This window comes from Elephas maximus, chromosome 3 (genome assembly GCF_024166365.1).
Source record: "Elephas maximus indicus isolate mEleMax1 chromosome 3, mEleMax1 primary haplotype, whole genome shotgun sequence".
NCBI classification, from domain to species: Eukaryota; Metazoa; Chordata; class Mammalia; order Proboscidea; family Elephantidae; genus Elephas; species Elephas maximus.
Window position 1 is genome coordinate 212,104,223 of NC_064821.1, and position 20,161 is coordinate 212,124,383.

Genomic DNA, 20,161 nt, shown 5'->3' on the forward strand with positions numbered 1-20,161 from the left:
CTGGACTCTAATCAGTATATTTATAACAGGCTGAAAAACTCTCATAAGAATCTCTCTGCTAGTGGGGCTGTTTTGCCAAGTCCATTGTGGCTGAGATAGGGAGCAAGACAGCAAACCTTCTTGACGGTTTTTAGGCTGAAGGCTGTTTCTCAAGACAACAAAGAAAGGAGACATCAAAGCCACAGGAGCTGAGATAGTTCCGTACCCCTTCGGAGGAGACCGGTGCAGCTGGTGCAATTAAAAAATGTTTAGAGATTACTTACAGCATGATTATGGCGTCAGCCATGTCAAACTCTCAATCGCCTATTTTGAAAAAGGGAAACTATGTTGTAAGGTATTAGGGTGTTTGTTATGTTTAAGAGCGAACAGGTTGCTAGCTATATTTTGAACAGAGCCTGCACCATTTTCCAAGGACTAGAGATTAATCACAGCTTATACAGCTATATTAAAACAAATGAGAAAATACATTCTCCCTAATGTTAAAGCACTAAAGAAAAAAAACATTTTCACTACTTCAAAGCTGTCAGTCATTGACCAGGCCCTAACTGTTCTGGGCCAGTTGCTGCCGAGGTCGTGATTTGGCTTCCTGGGTTGGTTGCTGCCGAGGTCGTAGGTCAGAGTTCTGTTGTCATGGATGATCCGGCTATTGTCCTTTTGCATATTCAGTTTCTCAGTAGGGTAAATGAGATTAAGTTCAGGAACAAGCCTGTGTCCCCATGGTTTACCCCTGTTTCTTGCCTTAGGCACTGAGTTTCCCTTTAGCCACCTTCATGAGGAATGCTAAAATGTCAGCTCCGCTCCAAGGGAGAGAAAGCTTCCCCAGGAGTAACCTATATTATAATTAGCAGAGCAATCTTTCATTATGAGTTGCTGTGTTAAGAAATGAAATTGATTAGGGATTAAGTTAAGAAATGGAAGAACACTGAGGAGATACGATTGACTGAAGAGAAGGTTGAAGTTGAGAAGGTGTCTGCATCCGTCCTCCCTACAGAGCTCATTCTTTCCTAGCCTCCATAGTTTTTTAACCACCTCCCCTCAATCCTAAACCGTGCATCTCTCTGTGAAGTGAGATTTGCTCTCTGGGGTTTGCCATCTGAGCCCATCAATGAGGTAAAGTGAAGGCATAACCTTTTCTGGCTGTGATGTAACTGTGAGAAGGATCAAGGGCCGAGTCTAGTTTGTAAAAACTGCTTTTACTTCTCTCTTTCTGTTTCTTCCCCCTTGCTGTCTCTCTATAAAAGACTTCTTGGCTATGCCCTTTCCCTGTTGAATCCCAATTGAATTTGATTGTATTTGTTCCAGTCTTAAGAGGAGGTAGCCCCATTTGTTCTTTAAAGCAGTGTTGTAAGGAGGGTCTGAGCAGGAGGCCCACTCCAGGAGTGGGGGGTGGTTGTTTTCTGAGGGGTATGTCTGATTTGTGTCTTTGTTATGCCAGCTGGTGCACCCTGTTTTGTTGTAGAGTACATACGAGAGGAATGAGCAGTCTCAGAGAGGTGAATTTTTTTTTAAACACTATAACTTTGTGCTGTTGTTGCACTAACTCATTGATCTCCTATCCCTTTATGGGCTTCATAAACAGACTCCTAGTTTTCTTCCTTTCCATTCGTCTGTTCCCCAACCCTTAAAAAGAGAACAAAAGGCCACTTGAAACAGTTTCTTTTTTAATCAGCTGAGACCATAAGAGCACCATTTCAGTACAACCCAGTCTTTTGCTAAATAGAGAGTTTTAGTTGAGATTTATGAAAACAGCTTATATGAGAAAGAGGTAGAGCACCAGAACAGCTCTGTCTTCTACAGTAAACTTGGAACCTTCCAGAATCTTTGAAGTGCACAGAAAACGGTTATCATCCTCTAGCATGAGGCACAGATGGACTGGGAGAACTCATGAATGCCAGTGGTAGACCTGGAGCCAGCCAGAGAAGGGCAGGGGTGGCCTTCGCAAACTGGATCTGCTTTATTGCCACGAAGGTGATATTGCGGCAATGGAGGAGCTATAAGATTGTAAATCTACTCTGTGCATCTAGAAAAGCCAGTGGGAAATACTTTTCTTACAGGAAAATCAGGAAAATGGCTATGAGCAAAGCCAGAAAGCTAAAGAGTTTAAGTAAGTTTTCAAAGGTAGTTGGGGGTTTTTGTACAATTCGAGTTTTGGTGGCCTTGAATGTTCGATCCCACTGGGTCATGATGGCATTTCTGGCTCCTTCCCATTTCCCTGGACCAGTCAAGCGGAACTGGTATGATGAGCACGGGCCAAAGAAGATGGTCAAAGCCAGGTGTGGATCCATCAGGAGCATAGAGAACAAGTTGGGCTTTGCATTGATAAAGGTCAGGAGCTCATCCATGTATCGGATATAATCTGCTTGTAAAGCCTTGCAGTAGCACAAGCCAAACCTTTAACAAAGGAAGATTGGGGAAGGAAAAAAAAAGATAAAGCAATGATAATCTTAGAATAGGAAAACAAATGCCGCTGCAGAAATAGGTAATTATTTCTGTGTTCTCCCCTTCAGTCCCATAGCTGTCTAGTGGTCTCATTTCTTTCTTAAATACAAAACAGTCCACTTGAAAAGACACTTTATACCTATGGCTTTCAAAGGGTTCTTGGAATGCTCGCAGTGCATCTAGTGTTGCTGTAGTTGTTTTGTCCAATGATTAGCAATTTTTAGAGGAAAATAATAGTTCACATGACTTTACTCTGCCCAGATCTTTCTAAACCTCAACAATGAAATGAAAAAAACAATGAAACAATGAAAAAAGCCACAAAAGTCAAGAGTAGAATTCCCTGTTATGCTGGTATTAAAATTGTTGGCTGAACTGTGAGACAAGAAGCTTTTATATTGTGTAGTCGGAATCGACTCGATGGCACTGGGTTTGGTTTTTTTTTTTGGTTTAGTTCTACTCATAAAGAGTTTTCTAGCAAACTTACTCCGCAAAAGTGCAGATGGTAAATACTGTAGGCTTTGAGGGCCTGTGGTGGCCTCTGTCTTAACTCCCCGGCTCTGCTGCTGTAGTGTGGAAGTAGCCAAAGACAAACAGGAAGGAACGAGTGTGGCTGTGTTCTAATAAAATTTTCTTGTGGGTTTACGGCCACTGAAATTCGAATTTCAGATGATTTTCACAAAATATTATTCTTCTTTTGATCTTTACAAACTATTTAAAAATGTAAAATCCCAAACCAGGCTATCTGCAGGATTTGGCCACAGGCTCAAGTGTGCAGACGCCTGCTCTAGAACAGGGATCTGACTAGAGACAACAGATCTGAGTAAGGGTTTGTTGAATGAACGAGCAGTTACTTCTAGAGTCAGTGTGGAACTGTTTGCCTGCTGATTATGGATAAGATGGACTAGCGTGCCTGGCAGATGGCGTACGCTAGAATCACAACTCCATGTGGTGCTAGGTAACCGTGAAGCGATGGCTGCTCAAGGACATTAAAACTTGTCAATTACCTGTTCCCTCCTTTCTCCTTAAACAAGCTATCCGTTTTTTTTTTCCCCTCTAAGATGCTTCTTTTCTCCAAATCAATAACTCTTATCTCTCTTTGCTATTGTTTTACCAATTTCAGGTTTGATTCAAGTAGAGTGCACAAGTCGTTGACTTACCCACTGGGCATGTTTTCTTTCCTTGCATTAACCTCCTTTATCATGACACTCGGTGGTGGTAATGTATTCACACCTATAAGACAAACAAAAATGTCATTTGCCTTAAGGTCTAGGTGTGTACATAGTGGGTAAAGACGTTTCACCACTGCTCATCTTTCTGCTTCCGATACCCAGCTACTCATCTGTTCTGGCCAACATTTTAGCAGCCTGAGCTGGCTGGTGGTATCTCCTGGTAGTAATGTCACCAGCTGAAAAGAGGAGCATCTGGCCATCTCACTAGTTATTTGATATGACAGGACCTCACAACTGGTGTGACTGGATTTTGTCACTCAATATCCTGAACTTTCTTATTTAAATTGAAACAGCTGATCCTGTCAAGTAACTCAACAGGTAGACACAGCTTATATTTTTTGTCTTCTAATTCAACCTTTGAGTTGATAATGGCAAAAAATCATTATGATACTGTAATTCAGTGAACAATAGAATAGGTCCTTCTAAAGAATCTGTGGTCCTAGATAGGAGACAGGGATGTTCTCGACATTTCTGGTATCCAAAATCATGCGTCACACTGAAAACATAAGTTCTGCTACTTCTCAGACCCTTACCCTTCAGGACTCGAACAGCCCATCGAGCTTGCATTTCTGCTGTGGGTATCATGGAGCCCAAGGGTTTGATGAAACCAATAACAGCCAGGGTTGACTTTTGCAGATGCGTGGGGAAGATATACTTGTACAGCGATGCCTGGCCATCTTCAACTTTCACTACAGATTCGTCAAGGAAGGGGAAAGCAAAAGTGTACCCAGTGGCAAAGATGATGATATCAATGGGCTCTTCTTCTGGGGTGTTGTTAAATATGACCGAGTTTCCCTTCACCTCCTTTATGCTCGGCTTGATGAGCACTTTCCCGGTGATGATACGGCCTGGGAGCTCATCATTTATCACAGGCTCTCTCAGCTGAACCCTAAACAAAAACAAGGAACAGGAAGTGATTTGCCAGTGAACAGCACAGCCGGTCCCCCCTCCTCCTTCTCTTCCTGTCTTCAGTATGGGGCTCTCCTCTCTGGCTGGCTAGGAGTAGATAGTCTTGGGAGAAGCTATCTCTTTTGAAGAGGATACGTGAATATCCAGGAAGGATTATAAAATGTGCTTACCCTTTACTAGAGTTTGGAAGCCCAAGAAGGAGGCCAGACCTGTCTTTAGCTCCTTTTGTCTTTGCTGAATTTTAGTGTTCAGTGGTGACTGTAATTTTAGAGATAGCTGAGTGCTGAAGAGCAACAGGGAAGCCAAGGACTTCTATATCTACTGAGAACTGCTGGGAGCTCTCTGTCCCTCCCCCTAGGAAGCAATTCCGTAAGGAAAACATGCATGTGCTTAAAAGGAACAAGGGCAGAATTGTCTTTTTCTGGCTATTACTTTGGAATCATAAGACAAACACTTTGAGAGATTGTTGTACATAAGCTGAACCATTTTTTGCTTATGTCAAATGCACAGAAATGGAAAGAGCACTGGGTCAGAAGGAGGAAGGGTGGCCTCTTACTCAAATGTTCATACATACTGGGGTGTAGGCTTTCCTTTATTCATGTATTAAATAGGGGTGCTAACACTTGGCATCCTTAGTTCACTGGGTAGAATGAATGTATATGAAATAGTATATATGCAAGAACTTTTTTTTTTTTTTAAGGGAGCCCAAACCAAAACCAAACTCGCTGCCGATGAGTCAATTCTGACTCATAGCGACCCTATAGGACAGAGTAGAACTGCCTCATATGGTTTCCAAGAAGTGGTTGGTCGGTTCAAACTGCTGACCTTTTGGTTAGCAGCTGGGCTCTTAGCCTCAGGCTCCTTCCACATTTTCTAGGTTTATGGGCTTAGACAGGCTTCATTACAGTTCCATGAGCTACCGTTCACGGTAGATAAAACTTACGATAGAAAAATCTCTGATAGAAAAGGCTAAAACCCCTGAGATGCCTGGAGATAGAAGTGGAACAGGGTAGGTAAGAAATAGGTGGTGGTGGGGGGAATGAAGATGATAATGAGGAGAGCAGGGGGAAGAGGTAGGTATGCAAGAGAAAGATGAAGGGAGCCGGAAGAAAGCAGGAGTGCATGTACTAGAAGTGGTTTATGTGCCATCAGTGCTGGCCTGAGTGCCACCTTAAAACCAAAAAATCCAAACCCAGTGCCATCGAGTCGATTCTGACTCATAGAGACCCTACAGGACAGAGTAGAACTGCCCCATAGAGCTTCCAAAGAGCACCTGGTGGATTCAAACTGCCGACCCTTTGGTTAGCAGCGGTAGCACTTAACCACTACGCCACCAGAGTGCCACCCTAGATTTGATTAATTCCTGCTGGTCCAGAATGAAATCTGAAGGCAAGCCAGACAGGATCTCCAGGCTGTAGTGTCACCCTGGATATAGAATGTCATTGTACAAACTTAACCAATGAGGGAATAAAACCTTTGGTTCTTGTTAATGGAATAAGTCATAGGTTGCAACTGAAAGGCCAGGCTGAAATCAAGACCATTTTGACAAGGGCAAGAAGGCACTGCCATTAGAGAGATGTCGAAGGACAACTATAACAACAACAATGAAAATAAAAAAAATTGCCATCGAGTCAATTCCGATTCAGAGTGACCTTATAGGATAGAATAGAACTGCCCCGTAAACTTTGCCTGCTGAAAGTGAGGAGGACTTGAAGCACTTACTGATGAAGATCAAAGAGTACAGCCTTTAGTGTGGATTATACCTCAGCATAAAGAAAAAAAAATCCTCACAAATGGACCGATAAGCAACACCATGGTAAACGGAGAAAATATTGAAATTGTCAAGGATTTAATTTTACTTGGATCCACAATCAATACCCATGGAAGGAGCAGTCAAGAAATCAAACGATGTATTGCATTGGGCAAATCTGCTGCAAAAGACCTCTTTAAAGTGTTCAAAAGCAAAGATAGCACTTTGAGGGCTAAGCTGCACCTGACTAAACCATGTATTTTCAATCACTTCATATACATGCAAAGGCTGGACAGTGAAAAAGCAAGACCGAAGAAGAATTGATGCATTTGAATTATGGTGTTGGTGAAGAATATTGAATACACTACAGACTGCAAAAGAACGAACAAATCTGTCTTGGAAGAAGTACAACCAGAATGCTCCTTAGAAGTGAGGATGGTGAGACTTTGTTCTCCTGTACTTTGGACATGTTATCAGGAGGGACCAGGCCCTGGAGAAGGACAACATGCTTGGTAAAGTCGAAGGTCAGTACAAAAGAGGAAAACCCTTAATGAGATGGATTGACACAGTGGCTGCAACAATGGGCTCAAACAATGCTTGTGAGGATGGCACAGGACTGGGCAGTGTTTCATTCTGTTGTGCATGGGGTCACTGTGAGTTGGAACCAACTTGGTGGCACCTAACAACAACAATCTGAAACAGACTGCCACATCTGGCTATAACTTTGGAATCATAAGACAAACACTTTGAGAGATTGTTGTATATAAGCTGAGCCATTTTTTGCTTATGTCAAATGCACAGAAAGAGACAGTATGGTCAAATGGAAAGAGCACTGGGACACGAGGAGGAAGGGTAGCCTCTTACCCAACTGTTCATACATATTAGGGCATAGGCTTTCCTTTATTCATGTATTAAATAGGGATGCTAACACTTGGCATCCTTAGCTCATTGGGTAGAATAAATGTATATGAAATAGTATATATGCAAGAACTTGGAAATCGTAAGGAATTAACCAAATCTAAGGGATCCCAAGTCAAAACCAAACCCGCTGCTGTTGAATCGATTCTAACTCATAGTGACCCTATAGGACAGAGTAGACCTGCCCCGTAGGGTTTCCAAGGAGTGGTTGGTCAACTCAAACTGCTGACTTTTTGGTTAATAGCTGAGCTCTTAACCTCTGGCTTCTGCCACATCTTTCTCCTGTGGAGCAGCTGCTGGGTTTAAACCATGGACCTTTCGGTTAGCAGCCAAGGGCCTAACCATTGTGGCACCAGAGCTCCTTGAAGGCCAGGGATTCAGTTTTTCTCAAACAATGAGACAAGGAAGTGTGTAGCCTCTGTCAACGAAGTCCAAATCCTTCCCTCTTGTTTGCAGCAGCTGAGGCTTTAGTTAACTTGTCCAGGGTCACAGAGCTCACTACCAAATGATCTTGGGAATTGACAGGACTCCACAAAGCCTCGGTTACTCCACAATAAAAGTGAGATAATAGTAAGACTTAACCTACAGGGTTGCCGACAAGTTGAAAAGACATAATTCACTCATTGAACATTCAAGAACAGTTATTATCATGTGAATTTGTCCAAAGTTTTCCTTTGTATTCAAACATGTTGCTGTGTTATTGTCTGGTTGGTAGGTGTCACTGGAAGCACTGGGGCCCATTTTTGCCAAGAGCCCTTAGCAGTGACACTATAATTACCTGTCTTCCGGAAATAAGCCATAATTTGCATGATTGAACCAGCTGTTCATCTTTCTTTCAAGCAACCAAGACACAATCGGAGTTGGGAGAGAATTTCTGACCATGTTCTGAAATCGTGTCACGAACACCATGTCCCATGGGTACCCTGAGTCATAGACTCGGCTGATCGCCCATGCCCCTCCAGTTGTGCTGAGGAACACCTGGAAGACATCACAGAGGTCACTCAGTCTGAAGGGGTAAGAAGTGCCAAAAAGTCTGCTACTCTCAAAATACATTGCTGACCATATAGTTACGATTCTTCTAATTCCTGTTTTAAAATTGTTCTTTTGAGATAGTAGTTTGCAGATCTAGGGTATTAAAATACCTTAGAACATATTATTGAGGCAACCTATTATGTGCCAAGGAGTCCCTGAGTTGCACAAATGGTTAAGCTCTGCTACTAACCAAAAGGTTGGCAGTTCGAATCCACCCAGAGGCACCTCAGAAGAAAGGCCTGGTGATCTTCTTCTGAAAAATCTCAGCCATTGAAAATGCTGTGAAGCATAATTCTGCTCTGACACACGCAGGGTTGCCATGAGTCAGAATCGACTTGACAGGAAATGGACTGGGTTCAGTTTTTTATTATGTGCTGGGTTTGATGCTAGGCACCACTATGAATGAGAAACTGTGGCAAGCCATAGGGAGCACAAAATCTCATGTGGGGAGACAATGAACAGTTGATGGCAACTTTGTAGCCCTGGTGGCACAATGGTTAAGTGCTTGGCTCTTAACCAAAAGGTTGGCTGTTCGAGCCCACCCAACAGCTCTGAAGGAGGAAGATCTGGCAATCTGTTCCTATAAAGATTACAGCCTAGAAAACCCCATGGGGCAGTTCTAGTCTGTCACGTGGGGTCGCTATGAGTGGCAATTGACTTGATGGCCCCTAACAACAGCAACAGATACTAACTATAATTGTAGGCAGTAAGGACTGGGCAAGAGCAACTAGGAGTCATCCGCCAAGGGTTTCCACACAAACCACCGTTTGAACTGACAGTAAGATTCAATAACACAATTAGTTTTTTCACAAATTGTCCGACTATTTGAGTTAGCCAGCTGAATGAGTTCATTAAGCTAATAGTTGTTTCGATGACTAAACAGTAAGGAGTTGCCTGCACAACTGTTTAAAAAGCAAAAATTTAGCTAACCAATCTGCTACTTGCAGATATAAAACAACTGATTTAACAGGTTGTTTTTTCCCTCACCAAAGTGGGGCACGGTGGCCACAGCTACAGTGTAGTGTTTCTGTGCGAATGTTTTGTTTGGCCTCGTAACAAGATGGCGCAGCACGTGCAACACGGGAAGTGTAGTGGCAGGAACTGTGGATGCATCAGTGGGTCTGACATTAGACATATTTGCACTGAGCCTGCCTCCCAGGTCATGATGCAGAATCAGATATGACATTTTGGTAGCTATGGATTATGTTCCGAACTGAGGGGCATTTCTTTACTGATGTAGAAATGATAAGATGTGTGCCAAAGCATGTTTTCTAAAGGAAGGAATTTCCAAATGATCAGAGAAATAGAAACAATATGTTACCTGCGTATGGTGGTCATAGTGTATGGATCTGTGTTAATTTTTGTTTAGGGCCTCCTTTATCTTCCTTCGGGATAACGCCTCCAAATTGCTAAGTGTCTCCAAATCAATTAATCAATCTATCAATCAATGAATCAACCAACAAGAGATTTTTGAAGTTTCCAGAGGGGAATTTCAAAGTTGCTACACACTGCCAATTCTTTTTCTTTCCAGCTATTTTCACTCTTGCAATTATTTATCTGATTAGTTCTATTTATTAATTTGGCACTTGTTTGTTTACAGTCATTTGTTTGGCATGACTGTATGCTCCATGGCAGTGGGGATTTCATTTTTGTTCATGTTTTGTTCTTGAGGGTATCCCCAGTGCTGGCGCTATACCTGGCACATCAGAGACCAGCAACTCACATGTATGCGTTTATGGCACAGTTGGAAGGATGACATGCACTATGAGAAGGTAGTTAGGAATGCTCTGAATTGAGTGATGCCAACTAAGGGATGTAAATGAGCATTATTACATAAACTGTGAAGAGGCAGAGGTTACTCTTTGTTGGGATGAGATGCTGAGAGAAGGAAAGGGCACTGCAGGAGGGAGAGGGAGTGGTGTCAGAACAGGTGAAAACAGAGACGGGGGCCGGGAAGGATGGCTGGAGTCTGGGGCCACAGAGTAGGCCATTAGATTGCAGTTGATGATCCAGGAAGACCCTGGGGGATAAAATTAGAATGGCATAAAAGTACTCGGGCCAAGTTGTGGAAAATTCTGTAAGGAAGGGCTAATATAGTGACAATTTCTTGTTTTAAGTGAGGCACACTACTACTAGTTTTTCAACATGACAGTTTCGTGACGAGGTTTTCAGAAGATTGTTGGTGGTTGGATAGATGATTATTGGTGGGAGAATGGACTGTAGGTGGGAGTTCAGAGATATGGGGCACAGTTATAGCTGGGGCATGGGCTTTGAGTCAGAGACTTGGCTTTGATGACTAGCTCTACTGCCTACAAGTTATGTGACTTGAGGTGGGATACTTAACCCTGTAAGCCTCAGTTTCCTCACCTGTAATCAGGGATACTAATAGTACCTAAGGAGCCCTGATGGTGCAATGCTTAAGTGCTCGGCTGCTAACCAAAAGGTTGGCGGTTCAAACCCACAAGCCACTCCACAGGAGAAAAGACCTGTCAATTTGCTCCTGTAAATGTTACAGCGTTGGAAACCCTGTGGGGCTCTTCTACCCTGTCCTATTGGGTCATTATATGTTGTAATCGACTCGATGGAATCTAACAACAACAACAACAACAACAACAATAGTACCTACTTCAGTCTCTTGTTCTAGTGATTGGTTGAGGTGACGCACTAAATCTCCTGGTGCAGTGCTTGGCACAGTAAATCCTATCCACAATAAATACTATTTCTACAACCATTGCTGGGAGGACAAGGTGAGAGTGGTGGCAACTAATAAGAAAAGGAATGGACAAACGGGAGAATTTTGCAAGGAAAAATTGCTGGGATTTTCTGACCTGTGGGGCTGAGTGAGGACAAACTCTCTCTCGTGGCTCTTGTTGGATGACTGGGAAAATGACCAGCACGGGAAGGCTGAAGAGCTGTTTTTTGGAGAAGGCTGACACTGGAATTTACTATGGAATTTATGGACATTCAAGCAAAAATAAAATAAAAAGTACTTTTAAAACCTGTTTTTTTTTTTTATGTGTTCTAGGCATTTTTATTCTTTTTATTCCTTATTACGGTGTGTCAAATGTTGCTTGCCTGAGGCATGCATCTTCAGATAAAGTTCTTCAGTGAGTAACATCAAGAACTGTACCTTTTTGGCCACGTGGCTGGCCTCCACAGCAATGTCTGTGCCGGAGTTACCCATTCCAATCACGAGGACTCTCTTGTCCTTGAATATATGTGGAAGTTTATATTCTCGGCTATGAAAGTATTGGCCTTTAAAGTCATTTAGACCTATAGAAAAAAATAAGAAGTAACATAGTGAATGAAACATAAGTATTGTTCGGTTGATAACGTCCTCTCGAAGGATGATTCAAATTATTTTTACTAGCTTTTTCAAGTATAAGAAAATCTGAAATATGAATATGTGATGTTAAAAGATACAGAAGCTAGCAGGCGGTTGTTTAACGGGGGTAATTACTTGCTTCACCTCACTGAATAGGGCTCCAGCTTTACCTACTAGAACACTAAGGACTGAGCTGAAATACTGCAGCATGAAGACATACTAAGCAAAAGGTGTAAGGAGCCATTACCATTTACAGATTGATGGAAGTCAATGGGACGACAATTTTCTATTTACTAATTCTTGATTTATATACAGCTTTTTCACAAACAAAGATTCTGTGGGTGGTGCAGACAGTTAAGTTCTTGGCTGTTAATCAAAAGTTTGGAGGTTCAAGTCTACCTAGAGGCACCTCAAGAAAAAAGGCCTGGCAATATACTCCTGAAAAATTAGGCATTGAAAACCCTATGGAGTACAGTTCTACCCTGACGCACACGAGTCACAGTTGTCTCAACAGCAACTATATACATTTTGGAGTCCCTGGGCAGCTCAAGTGGTTAAGCACTCAGATAGTAATCGGAAGGTTGGTAGTTCAAATCCACCTAGAGGTGCCTCAATCTATTTTAGAAAGATAGCCAAACCAGCCCATTGCTGTAGGCTCTATTCCTACTCACGGTGACCTAGGGTAGACCTGCCTCGTAGAGTTTCCAAGCCTGTAAGTCTTTACGGAAGACCGCCACATCTTTCTCCCGTGGAGTGGCTGGTGGGTTTAAACCATCGACCTTCAGGTTAGCAGCCCAGCACTTAACCACTGCACCACCAGGGTTCCCTGCTGAAAGATCACAGCCATTGAAAGCCCTGTGGAGTGCGGTTCTACTCTGACACACATGGGGTTGCCATGAGTCAGAGTCAGCTGAACAGCAACTTTTTTTTTCTTTTGCTTTTGCACAAACAAGAAGAAATAGCAAGAAAATAAAGGAAACTATGAGTCAGTGCTTCTACTCTAGTTACCAAACTGTTTTAGACCCCAGTGCCTGGCACTGTGCTAGATGATGCAGGCGAAATAGAATAAATACAATACGGTCCCTGCTCTCAAGGATCCGTGAGGGTTGGGGCAGTTCACTGATAGTTTGCCTTGGGGACTGAGTGTAACTCAGGTCATGTTTTCTGAGTCAGCCAGGATTGGCTCTGAGAGAAAAAGGGATTGCACTCTTTGCATCAGGATTAGCTCTACTGATCTCACTAAATAGGATATCTTAGGTAATTGATGCCAAATCTCATTGAAAAATCAAACAGGAATGGAGAGAGTTTTGAAAAATACTCTTCAGGCTGCTTTACACAATCAGAACTATGTGCAGGACAAAGAGACTGTTTTCTCCAGGAACAGCGGTAAGACATCTAGACTCTCAGAGGACAAATGTGGATGCTGTGGGAGATGGCCTGACCGAGGCCTGGTGGCTCTTTAGCTCACCTCCAGTCATTAGAACTTTAACATGAATCCCAGTTAAAACCCAACCACAATGCAGAGCATTTAGGATTTAGCAAGGATGCAACCAAGTTCAAATATTAACTCAGCACAGTGATCCAGTATAGATTAGAGAACTGCTGAGAAGGGGAGTCACAGAATTCACCCTGAATCTCAGATTACCTTATATTCTCTCTGAATCAGACTGTTTCGAGTCACAAATGGGCAAAAGCAAGACTCTGTGGCTGAGCCTGCTGTGGGGCACTTTCCCCTACTGTCTCACGGGAGAACAAAGTGAGAAATTTTATTAGCAGGATTGATTTTGTTAGTAGACATGCCGGCATGTAATACCTGAATGAATACAAGTAACCATCTTGGGAGGTTACACATTTATTCTCACTATAATACCCATTATTTTTACTGAAACTTTTTGGAACTTCTTTGGAATTGCCTCCAGAGTTCACGACACATTTTTTTTTTTTTAAATATCTTCAGCAAAATTGAATTTTTTAACACTTAGCAACCGTTCGAGGAGTATGTACAGACTAAGCATGTCTGCTCTTAGGTAGGGAGGGAGATGGTAGGATTGGGAGGATTCTAGCTCAAGTCTAAAATTATATACTTTGGAAACTCAAAGGAGTCTTAGCACTCAACTGGGCAAGGATTTCAATGGCCAGTTGGTAGTGCCTGGTGAGGCAAATATTGAGAAGGTTTACGAGACCCGTAGAGCACTGCATGTTTGACCTGTGATATACACTGTTGGCTAAGGTGGTCCAAGGCTTGCAATTTACAGGTGAAAGAACAGAAGCTGAGAAAGGTTACATGGTAGGCCCAAGACTCCATAGCTAGATAATGGTGTAATCTAGAAAACACACCTCCTGGGTCTCAAGATCATCCTTTTCAAACTGAGCACATTGTTTCAGTGGTTTTCAGGTTATACATTATCCTAACATGCTCTGACTTGAGTGACCTTTGGAGGCAGATCAAGGACCACTGGAGGTATGTGAATTTATTATAAGATGAATCTTGGGATCACTCCAGGCTATATCAAGACTGTACTTCCTCTACTGGACTCCCATAAAACTCTATTCATCCCTCTAATAGTCTCATAGACTGAACCAGTCTGTCCCTGGTTCAGTTGCCTCCCTGCACAACAGAATGAAATGCTGTCCAGTCCTGTGCCATTACCATGATTAAGATAGGATTGCTGTAGTTCACAGATTTTTCATTGGCTGGTTTGTCAGAATTAGATTGCCAGATCTTTCTTCCTAGTCCATTTTGGTCTGGAGGTTCCACTAAGACCTATTAAGCACTGTAGGAACACACGAACCACCACTGATGGACAGGTGTGGCTGTGCATAAGCTGCATTGGCAGGCTATCAAACCTGGGTCTCCCCCATGGAAAGTGAGAATTCTACCAATACAGACTACATGTTGTCTTATTCACCTGTATATGCTTAGCACCTAGTACTGTATATCATAGGTGCTGAATATAGTGTAAACCCTACACAGTGGAACTTTCTGTAACAGGCACTACTTCCTGGGAGCATGAAGTGGCTGGCTGCTCAAGGCTTGGCAAACAAGAGCTGACAAAAGATCAAGTTGTCTTGCAGTGGGGTGACAGTCCATTGTTGAACGTGTTTAAGTAGAGGCTATTGAGCCTTTGTCACGGATATCGGAGAAGCATTCTCTGTATTGGGAAGAAGACTGAACTTGGTGCTTTCCAATTCAATGATTCTATTCTGTGACAGTTTCAGTTTGGCCAAGGAAAGGAGCCCTGGTGGTGCAATAAACAAGCACTGGGCTGCTAACTGAAAGGTTGGTGGTTTGAACCTACCAGCTACTCCACAGGAGAAAAGATCTGTCGATCTGCTTTCATAAAGATTACAGCCTGGGAAACCCTGCGGGGCAGTTCTACTCTGTTCTATATGGTCACTATGAGTCGGAATCAACTCAGCAGCACACAACAGCAATGATTCAGAGAAAATTTTCCTAGAGTTTTAACATTTTGAACCCTCACCGCAGATGAAATAAATCAAACCAATTGAATTTTGACATGGATTAACATGAATCATGGTTGTGAAATCCAGATGAAGAAACTGAGATCCAAAGATGTCTTACCTTCTCTCTCAAGATTTATCTCCCTGTTGACTCTTGAACCTGTGCCATAAACCTCTAATCTAGCTAACTGCTGTGGCACGTATCAAACTACAAACAAAAATGACCTTTTCTTTACTCATAGATTGACCTTTGTAGCCTTTAAGCTCAAGTTTGGTTATACAGCTGCTGCCGAGCTAGCAACTTGTCTAACTGTCCCTGTCTGAGAAGACTTCCTGAGCGCCATCACTCACATAAGGAGGGACTTTGAACTTCAGTGAAGCATAAAACCACTTATTAAGTTATTCATTCTGCTCTTCTGTACTCATTTGTTGTTTGGAATGAAATACTCCAAATGAAAGCCAAAAACTGGCCAGAAAAGTGCTGGTTAGAAAGAAAACCCTGTGACCTTACAACTTCAACTACTTAGTGGGTGAGCCACAGGAGTTTGTCCCCAGGCCAATCACATATCAGGATGGCTCTCAGAAGACAACTTAGGGTCAGTTGCAGAAACTGCTGTACCTGGAAAGGAGTCCAGAGGCAAATTTGGGCTAGTGAGAAAACCCGTGCAGACCATGACAGCATCAAAGACGGCTGACTCTTGCTTCCCTTCATGCAGAGTGACCACGTCCCATTGACCAGAGACAGTAAAATCTGGGCGCTTTGTTACACTGCAGACTTTGGTCTGAAAAAGAATCATAGACATGATCAGCAGCTGGCATGGTTCCAGTCAGGGCTAGCGCATAGAAGGAAACCCTGGTGGCTTAGTGGTTAAGTGCTATGGCTGCTAACCAAAGGGTTGGCAGTTTGAATCTGCCAGGCACTCCTTGGAAACTCTATGGGGCAGTTCTACTCTGTCCTATAGAGTCGCTATGAGTTGGAATCAACCCGACGGCACTGGGTTTGGTTTTTTGGTTTTGAGCATAGGAAAAAAAAAAAAACTAACAAACAAACTCATTGCCGTTGAGTCAATTCTGACTCATACTGATCCTATAGGACAGAGTAGAACTGCCCCATAGAGTTTCCAAGGAGCCCTGGTGGATTTGAGCTGCTGACCTTTTGGTTAGCAGACGTAGTTCTGAAACACTACGCCAACATGATTAATAAGCATAGTCCTAAAAACCTAATCGGGTTACCAGATTAATCATGATTTCCTGGGTGGAACTTTTCTAAGGCTGGAGTTGTAGAGGAGTTTCTAAGAGAAGTAGTGAGGTCAAAACATTTGTAAGTGATTTGCTCCAATTCTCACAGGAAGTGATAGAATCAAGGTTATAACCTATTTCTTCTGATGTCTTTTTCATTATGCAACCCTGTTTTGTGTAGAGCTTTCTCTTTAAAAACAGTTTCTTAATAGAAACATGTATCATATGTAACTGAAAAAAGAAATTTGGTCCCAAACTCCTCCTCGTCAAAAAATAAATAAATAAATAAACAATGCCATCGAGTCGAACTGACTCACAGCAACCTTACAGAACAGAGTAGAACTGCCCCATAGTGTTTCCAAGGAGCAGCTGGTGGATTCAAACTGCCTACCCTTTGATCAGCTTTGCCTTTTTTTTTTTTTACCCTTTAATCAGCAGCCTGAGCTCTTAGCCACTGCGCCACCACTTGGTCCCAAGTGGTACAGAATAAGTCTTATGGAATCTATTGCTGAAATTTTCCCAGATTTAGAAAACTGTTGAAATGTGATAACATTATAGCCTGAATTTTCTGGGAGCAGCCCAGATTTCAAAGAGTCTGTTTTTTGTTCCCATTGAGCACGTGTATGTCCATGAGTACTAGATTCCCGTTCAGGAAATGTATGTAAAATAAATTTAAGAAAAGTCGAATTTAAGAGCATACATAATCCACCAGCCAAAGGGTCTTGCTGCCTTTCTTTCTTTTTCAGAATTTTCAAAGGCAGGGTTTTCAAGTTTTCCTTAATGAGTTTGCTGCTGGATTTATACTATTTGAAGTGCTTGTTGGGTTTCTACATTTGTGTTAGTAGACGCGCTCACGTCGTCATTTTAAAACACACATCTTTTTAAAACATGCGTCTTCAGCTAAGTTAAAACCTTTAAAAATAAAGTTTATCTTTAGTTTTAAAAATGATAAACTTTCATACTTGAAAATGTGGAATATATAGAGAGGAAGGAGGCAGAGCACCAAACAAAAATCAACCTCAGGCTACCTCTCAGAGACAGGGGCTTGAATGTCCTTTCTTAAAACTTTGGTGACTTCGTGTGGCTTTTTTCAAGCTGTTTTAAAGTTGGCTTGAGTGAGCACGTAGTAAAGGGAATGCTTCAGATTCAGATTCTGGCGCATCTATTTCAAAGATTGTTGTGGGTCGTATCTACTCACTATGATAGTGCTTTATTTTTACTGTGTCCCTTTCAAAATAAGAAAGTGAGATAAAACACTCCTTGGAAAACTGGCCAGGAGTATTTTTAAGACTGTGAACCTTATTTGCCACTTGTTTTATTCAAGCTCTTTATTCTTGTTGTTTTCTCTGTGTAATTCCCTAGGATGTCTCACCATCCCCATCTCTGATAGGATAGGGAGATAGGAAGTGGGAAACACATGGATTCTCATGTGTTTCTTGGTGAGGGGGACATAAAAGGAAAAAGAGGATAAAGAGAATATATTCATTTCTCCCCGTCCTGCCTTTCTCCTGTCTCCATCCTCTGAGATGGGAAGGGAAAACATCAGCGCCTACAAGAGGAATAACAATCAAAGATTTTTCTAGTCCTAAGAATATCTAGAACAGATTGCCTTCAGGTAACAAGGTGCTCTTGTGTATGAGCCATTGCTCAAATCCATTCCTATAAAGGAACACTTGGGAAGAGGTATCCAGGGGGCTGGTAGGAGTTCTCAGGACTCCTATGTGCAGGGATTTAACATGAGCTGAGAACATAGTTTGAAATTTTTAGGCCCTTTAGAATACTTAGATGTAAGTATTGCAAACTAAAAATGCTAAAAGTTTATGCATGTGAGTGTTTGCACAAATAAAAGTCTCCCCCTCTACTCCAGATTTACTTGGGGTGAGGAGCGAGTACAAGGGTTAAAGGAACCCAGCCAGGCATTATTAATCTCGCCACTTGATTATCTTATATAGAAAGCTAGGGCTAGGCTTTAGGGAGATAACAGAAAACAGGTAGGAAACACTTCCTGAATGCTGACTGACGGTTAGTGTCTCACCTTGAATTGAATGCATTTGCGAAGATTGAACCGGTCTGCATACATTTGGAGATACTCCAGGAATAGAGAATTTGGCACATAGTTTGGATAATCTTCTGGAAATGGGAAGTCTGAGTAACAAGACATCTCCTTGCAGCTGTTGGAAATCACAGACTCGTAGATACTGGCTCTGCCTTCTTCAACATGTTCCTGTACAAAGAGTGGGTACACATAAGTGTGCACGTATGCATGCATGTGCGCGTGTGCACACACACACACATACACAAGGAAATGAATGTTAATTTTTAGAAATTTCAAACACTGACAAAGTTTCAGGTGACCCCGGAATATGTGCTACCTGCCCCCTTTCCAATGGGATTTGCTATACTTCACTTGGGAGGTGATGAGTGTTGATCCCAGTATGAGTTGCATGATCGGAATTTCAGTTTCATTAATTACATGTTAACAAATATGACTGGGACCACCTCACATGTCCAGATTCACATAGTACCACTGAGATATTGACTGCAAGATATAGGATAATATGAAAACAGATACGAGCCAGGAAGTAGTATTCGGATGATGGACAATTTCCAGGTATTTTAGTTTCATAGAGGTGTTGTTGAAAGGATTATAGAGAAGTTTCAGATTATGAGAAGTATTGTATCCAAAATTAAGGAATTTAGGTTTTATAGGAAGGTTATGGTAGTCTACTGTCTCAGTTATCCAGTGCCACTATAATAGAAGTACCACAAATGAATGGCTTTAACAAACAGAAATTTATTCTCTCATAGGCCAGGATACTAGAAGTCCAAATTCAGGGCACCAGCTCCAGGGGAAGGCTTTCTCTCTGTGTTGTCTCTGGGGGAAAGTCCTTGTCATCAATCTTCCCCTGGTCTAGGGGTTTCTAAGCTCAGGGACTCCGGGTCCAAAGGATGCACTCTGCTCCTGGCTCTGCTTCCTTGGTGGTAGGAGGTCCTCTCTTCTCTGCTGGGTTCTATCTTTTATATCTCAAAAGAGGTTTACTCAAGATAAAAGCTAATCCTGTAGATTAAGGCCTGTGTCATTAACACAACTGCCTCTAATGCTGCCTCATTAACATCACAGAAGTTAGGCTTTACAACACATAGGATAATCACATCAGAGGACAAAATGGTGGACAATCACATGATACTGGGAATCATGGCCTAGCCAAGTTGACTCACATTTTGGGGGGATAAAATTCAATTCTATAACATTCACCAAATGTTTTAAGTGTGGAAGTGATTCATATTAGGTTTTGGAAAGATAACTCGGGTTCTACAGAAGATGAATTAGATGGGACTGGAAAGGAAGGAAGGGAGGAGGTTACTTAAGTGTGTAGAACTCAAAACCATGCTAATGATGGTCTGAGTGGAGGCAATGGTGGTTGGACTTGAGAGAGGGGGGATTTGTGAGGTGGCTGAGAGGAGGAACGCATAGGGTGGTGAGACCAGTTGGATTTAGAGCGTGGGAGATGAAGGTGGTAAAAGGTGTCCAGATTGAACAACTATGTGTATGACTCACCACTAACAAAGTTCACACCCCCAGTTTTGACTTAAATATCAAGTGAACATCAACATCTTAATAAGATTATCACCAGGTTGAATACTGAGCTGTTTTAGTAACATCTTTGATACTCATTGCCTCTGTCTTTTGAATGGTTTTATGGATGACATTTCTTCTGCTTTTAATGAGAAGGTCCTTAGTATCTTAATATTATTTACCATCTTGGATATGTACAGCCTCTTTTTCCAGTGAAATAAAAAATTATTTTATTTGTGGACCCATAACCCATTGCCGCTGAGTCAATCCCTATTCATAGT

The 20,161-nt window shown here is 42.1% G+C and overlaps 1 protein-coding gene across 2 annotated transcripts in view; it reads right to left on the minus strand.

Moving 5' to 3' along the window:
* Nucleotides 1–925: 925 nt before the first annotated feature.
* FMO1 (flavin containing dimethylaniline monoxygenase 1) overlaps nucleotides 926–20,161 on the minus strand; it is a 30,272-nt gene continuing 11,036 nt past the window's right edge. Inside the window, exons 2-8 of one of the 2 annotated variants that reach the window (XM_049881243.1) lie at nucleotides 18,339–18,527; nucleotides 15,684–15,846; nucleotides 11,408–11,550; nucleotides 8,024–8,223; nucleotides 4,202–4,557; nucleotides 3,597–3,669; nucleotides 926–2,391 (exon numbers count right to left, since the gene is read on the minus strand). In XM_049881243.1, coding sequence (XP_049737200.1) covers nucleotides 2,049–2,391; nucleotides 3,597–3,669; nucleotides 4,202–4,557; nucleotides 8,024–8,223; nucleotides 11,408–11,550; nucleotides 15,684–15,846; nucleotides 18,339–18,527 — 1,467 coding nt within the window. In that variant the 3' untranslated portion in view covers nucleotides 926–2,048. The remainder of the gene's footprint in view (nucleotides 2,392–3,596; nucleotides 3,670–4,201; nucleotides 4,558–8,023; nucleotides 8,224–11,407; nucleotides 11,551–15,683; nucleotides 15,847–18,338; nucleotides 18,528–20,161) is intronic. The other variant, XM_049881245.1, reaches the window with a different exon arrangement.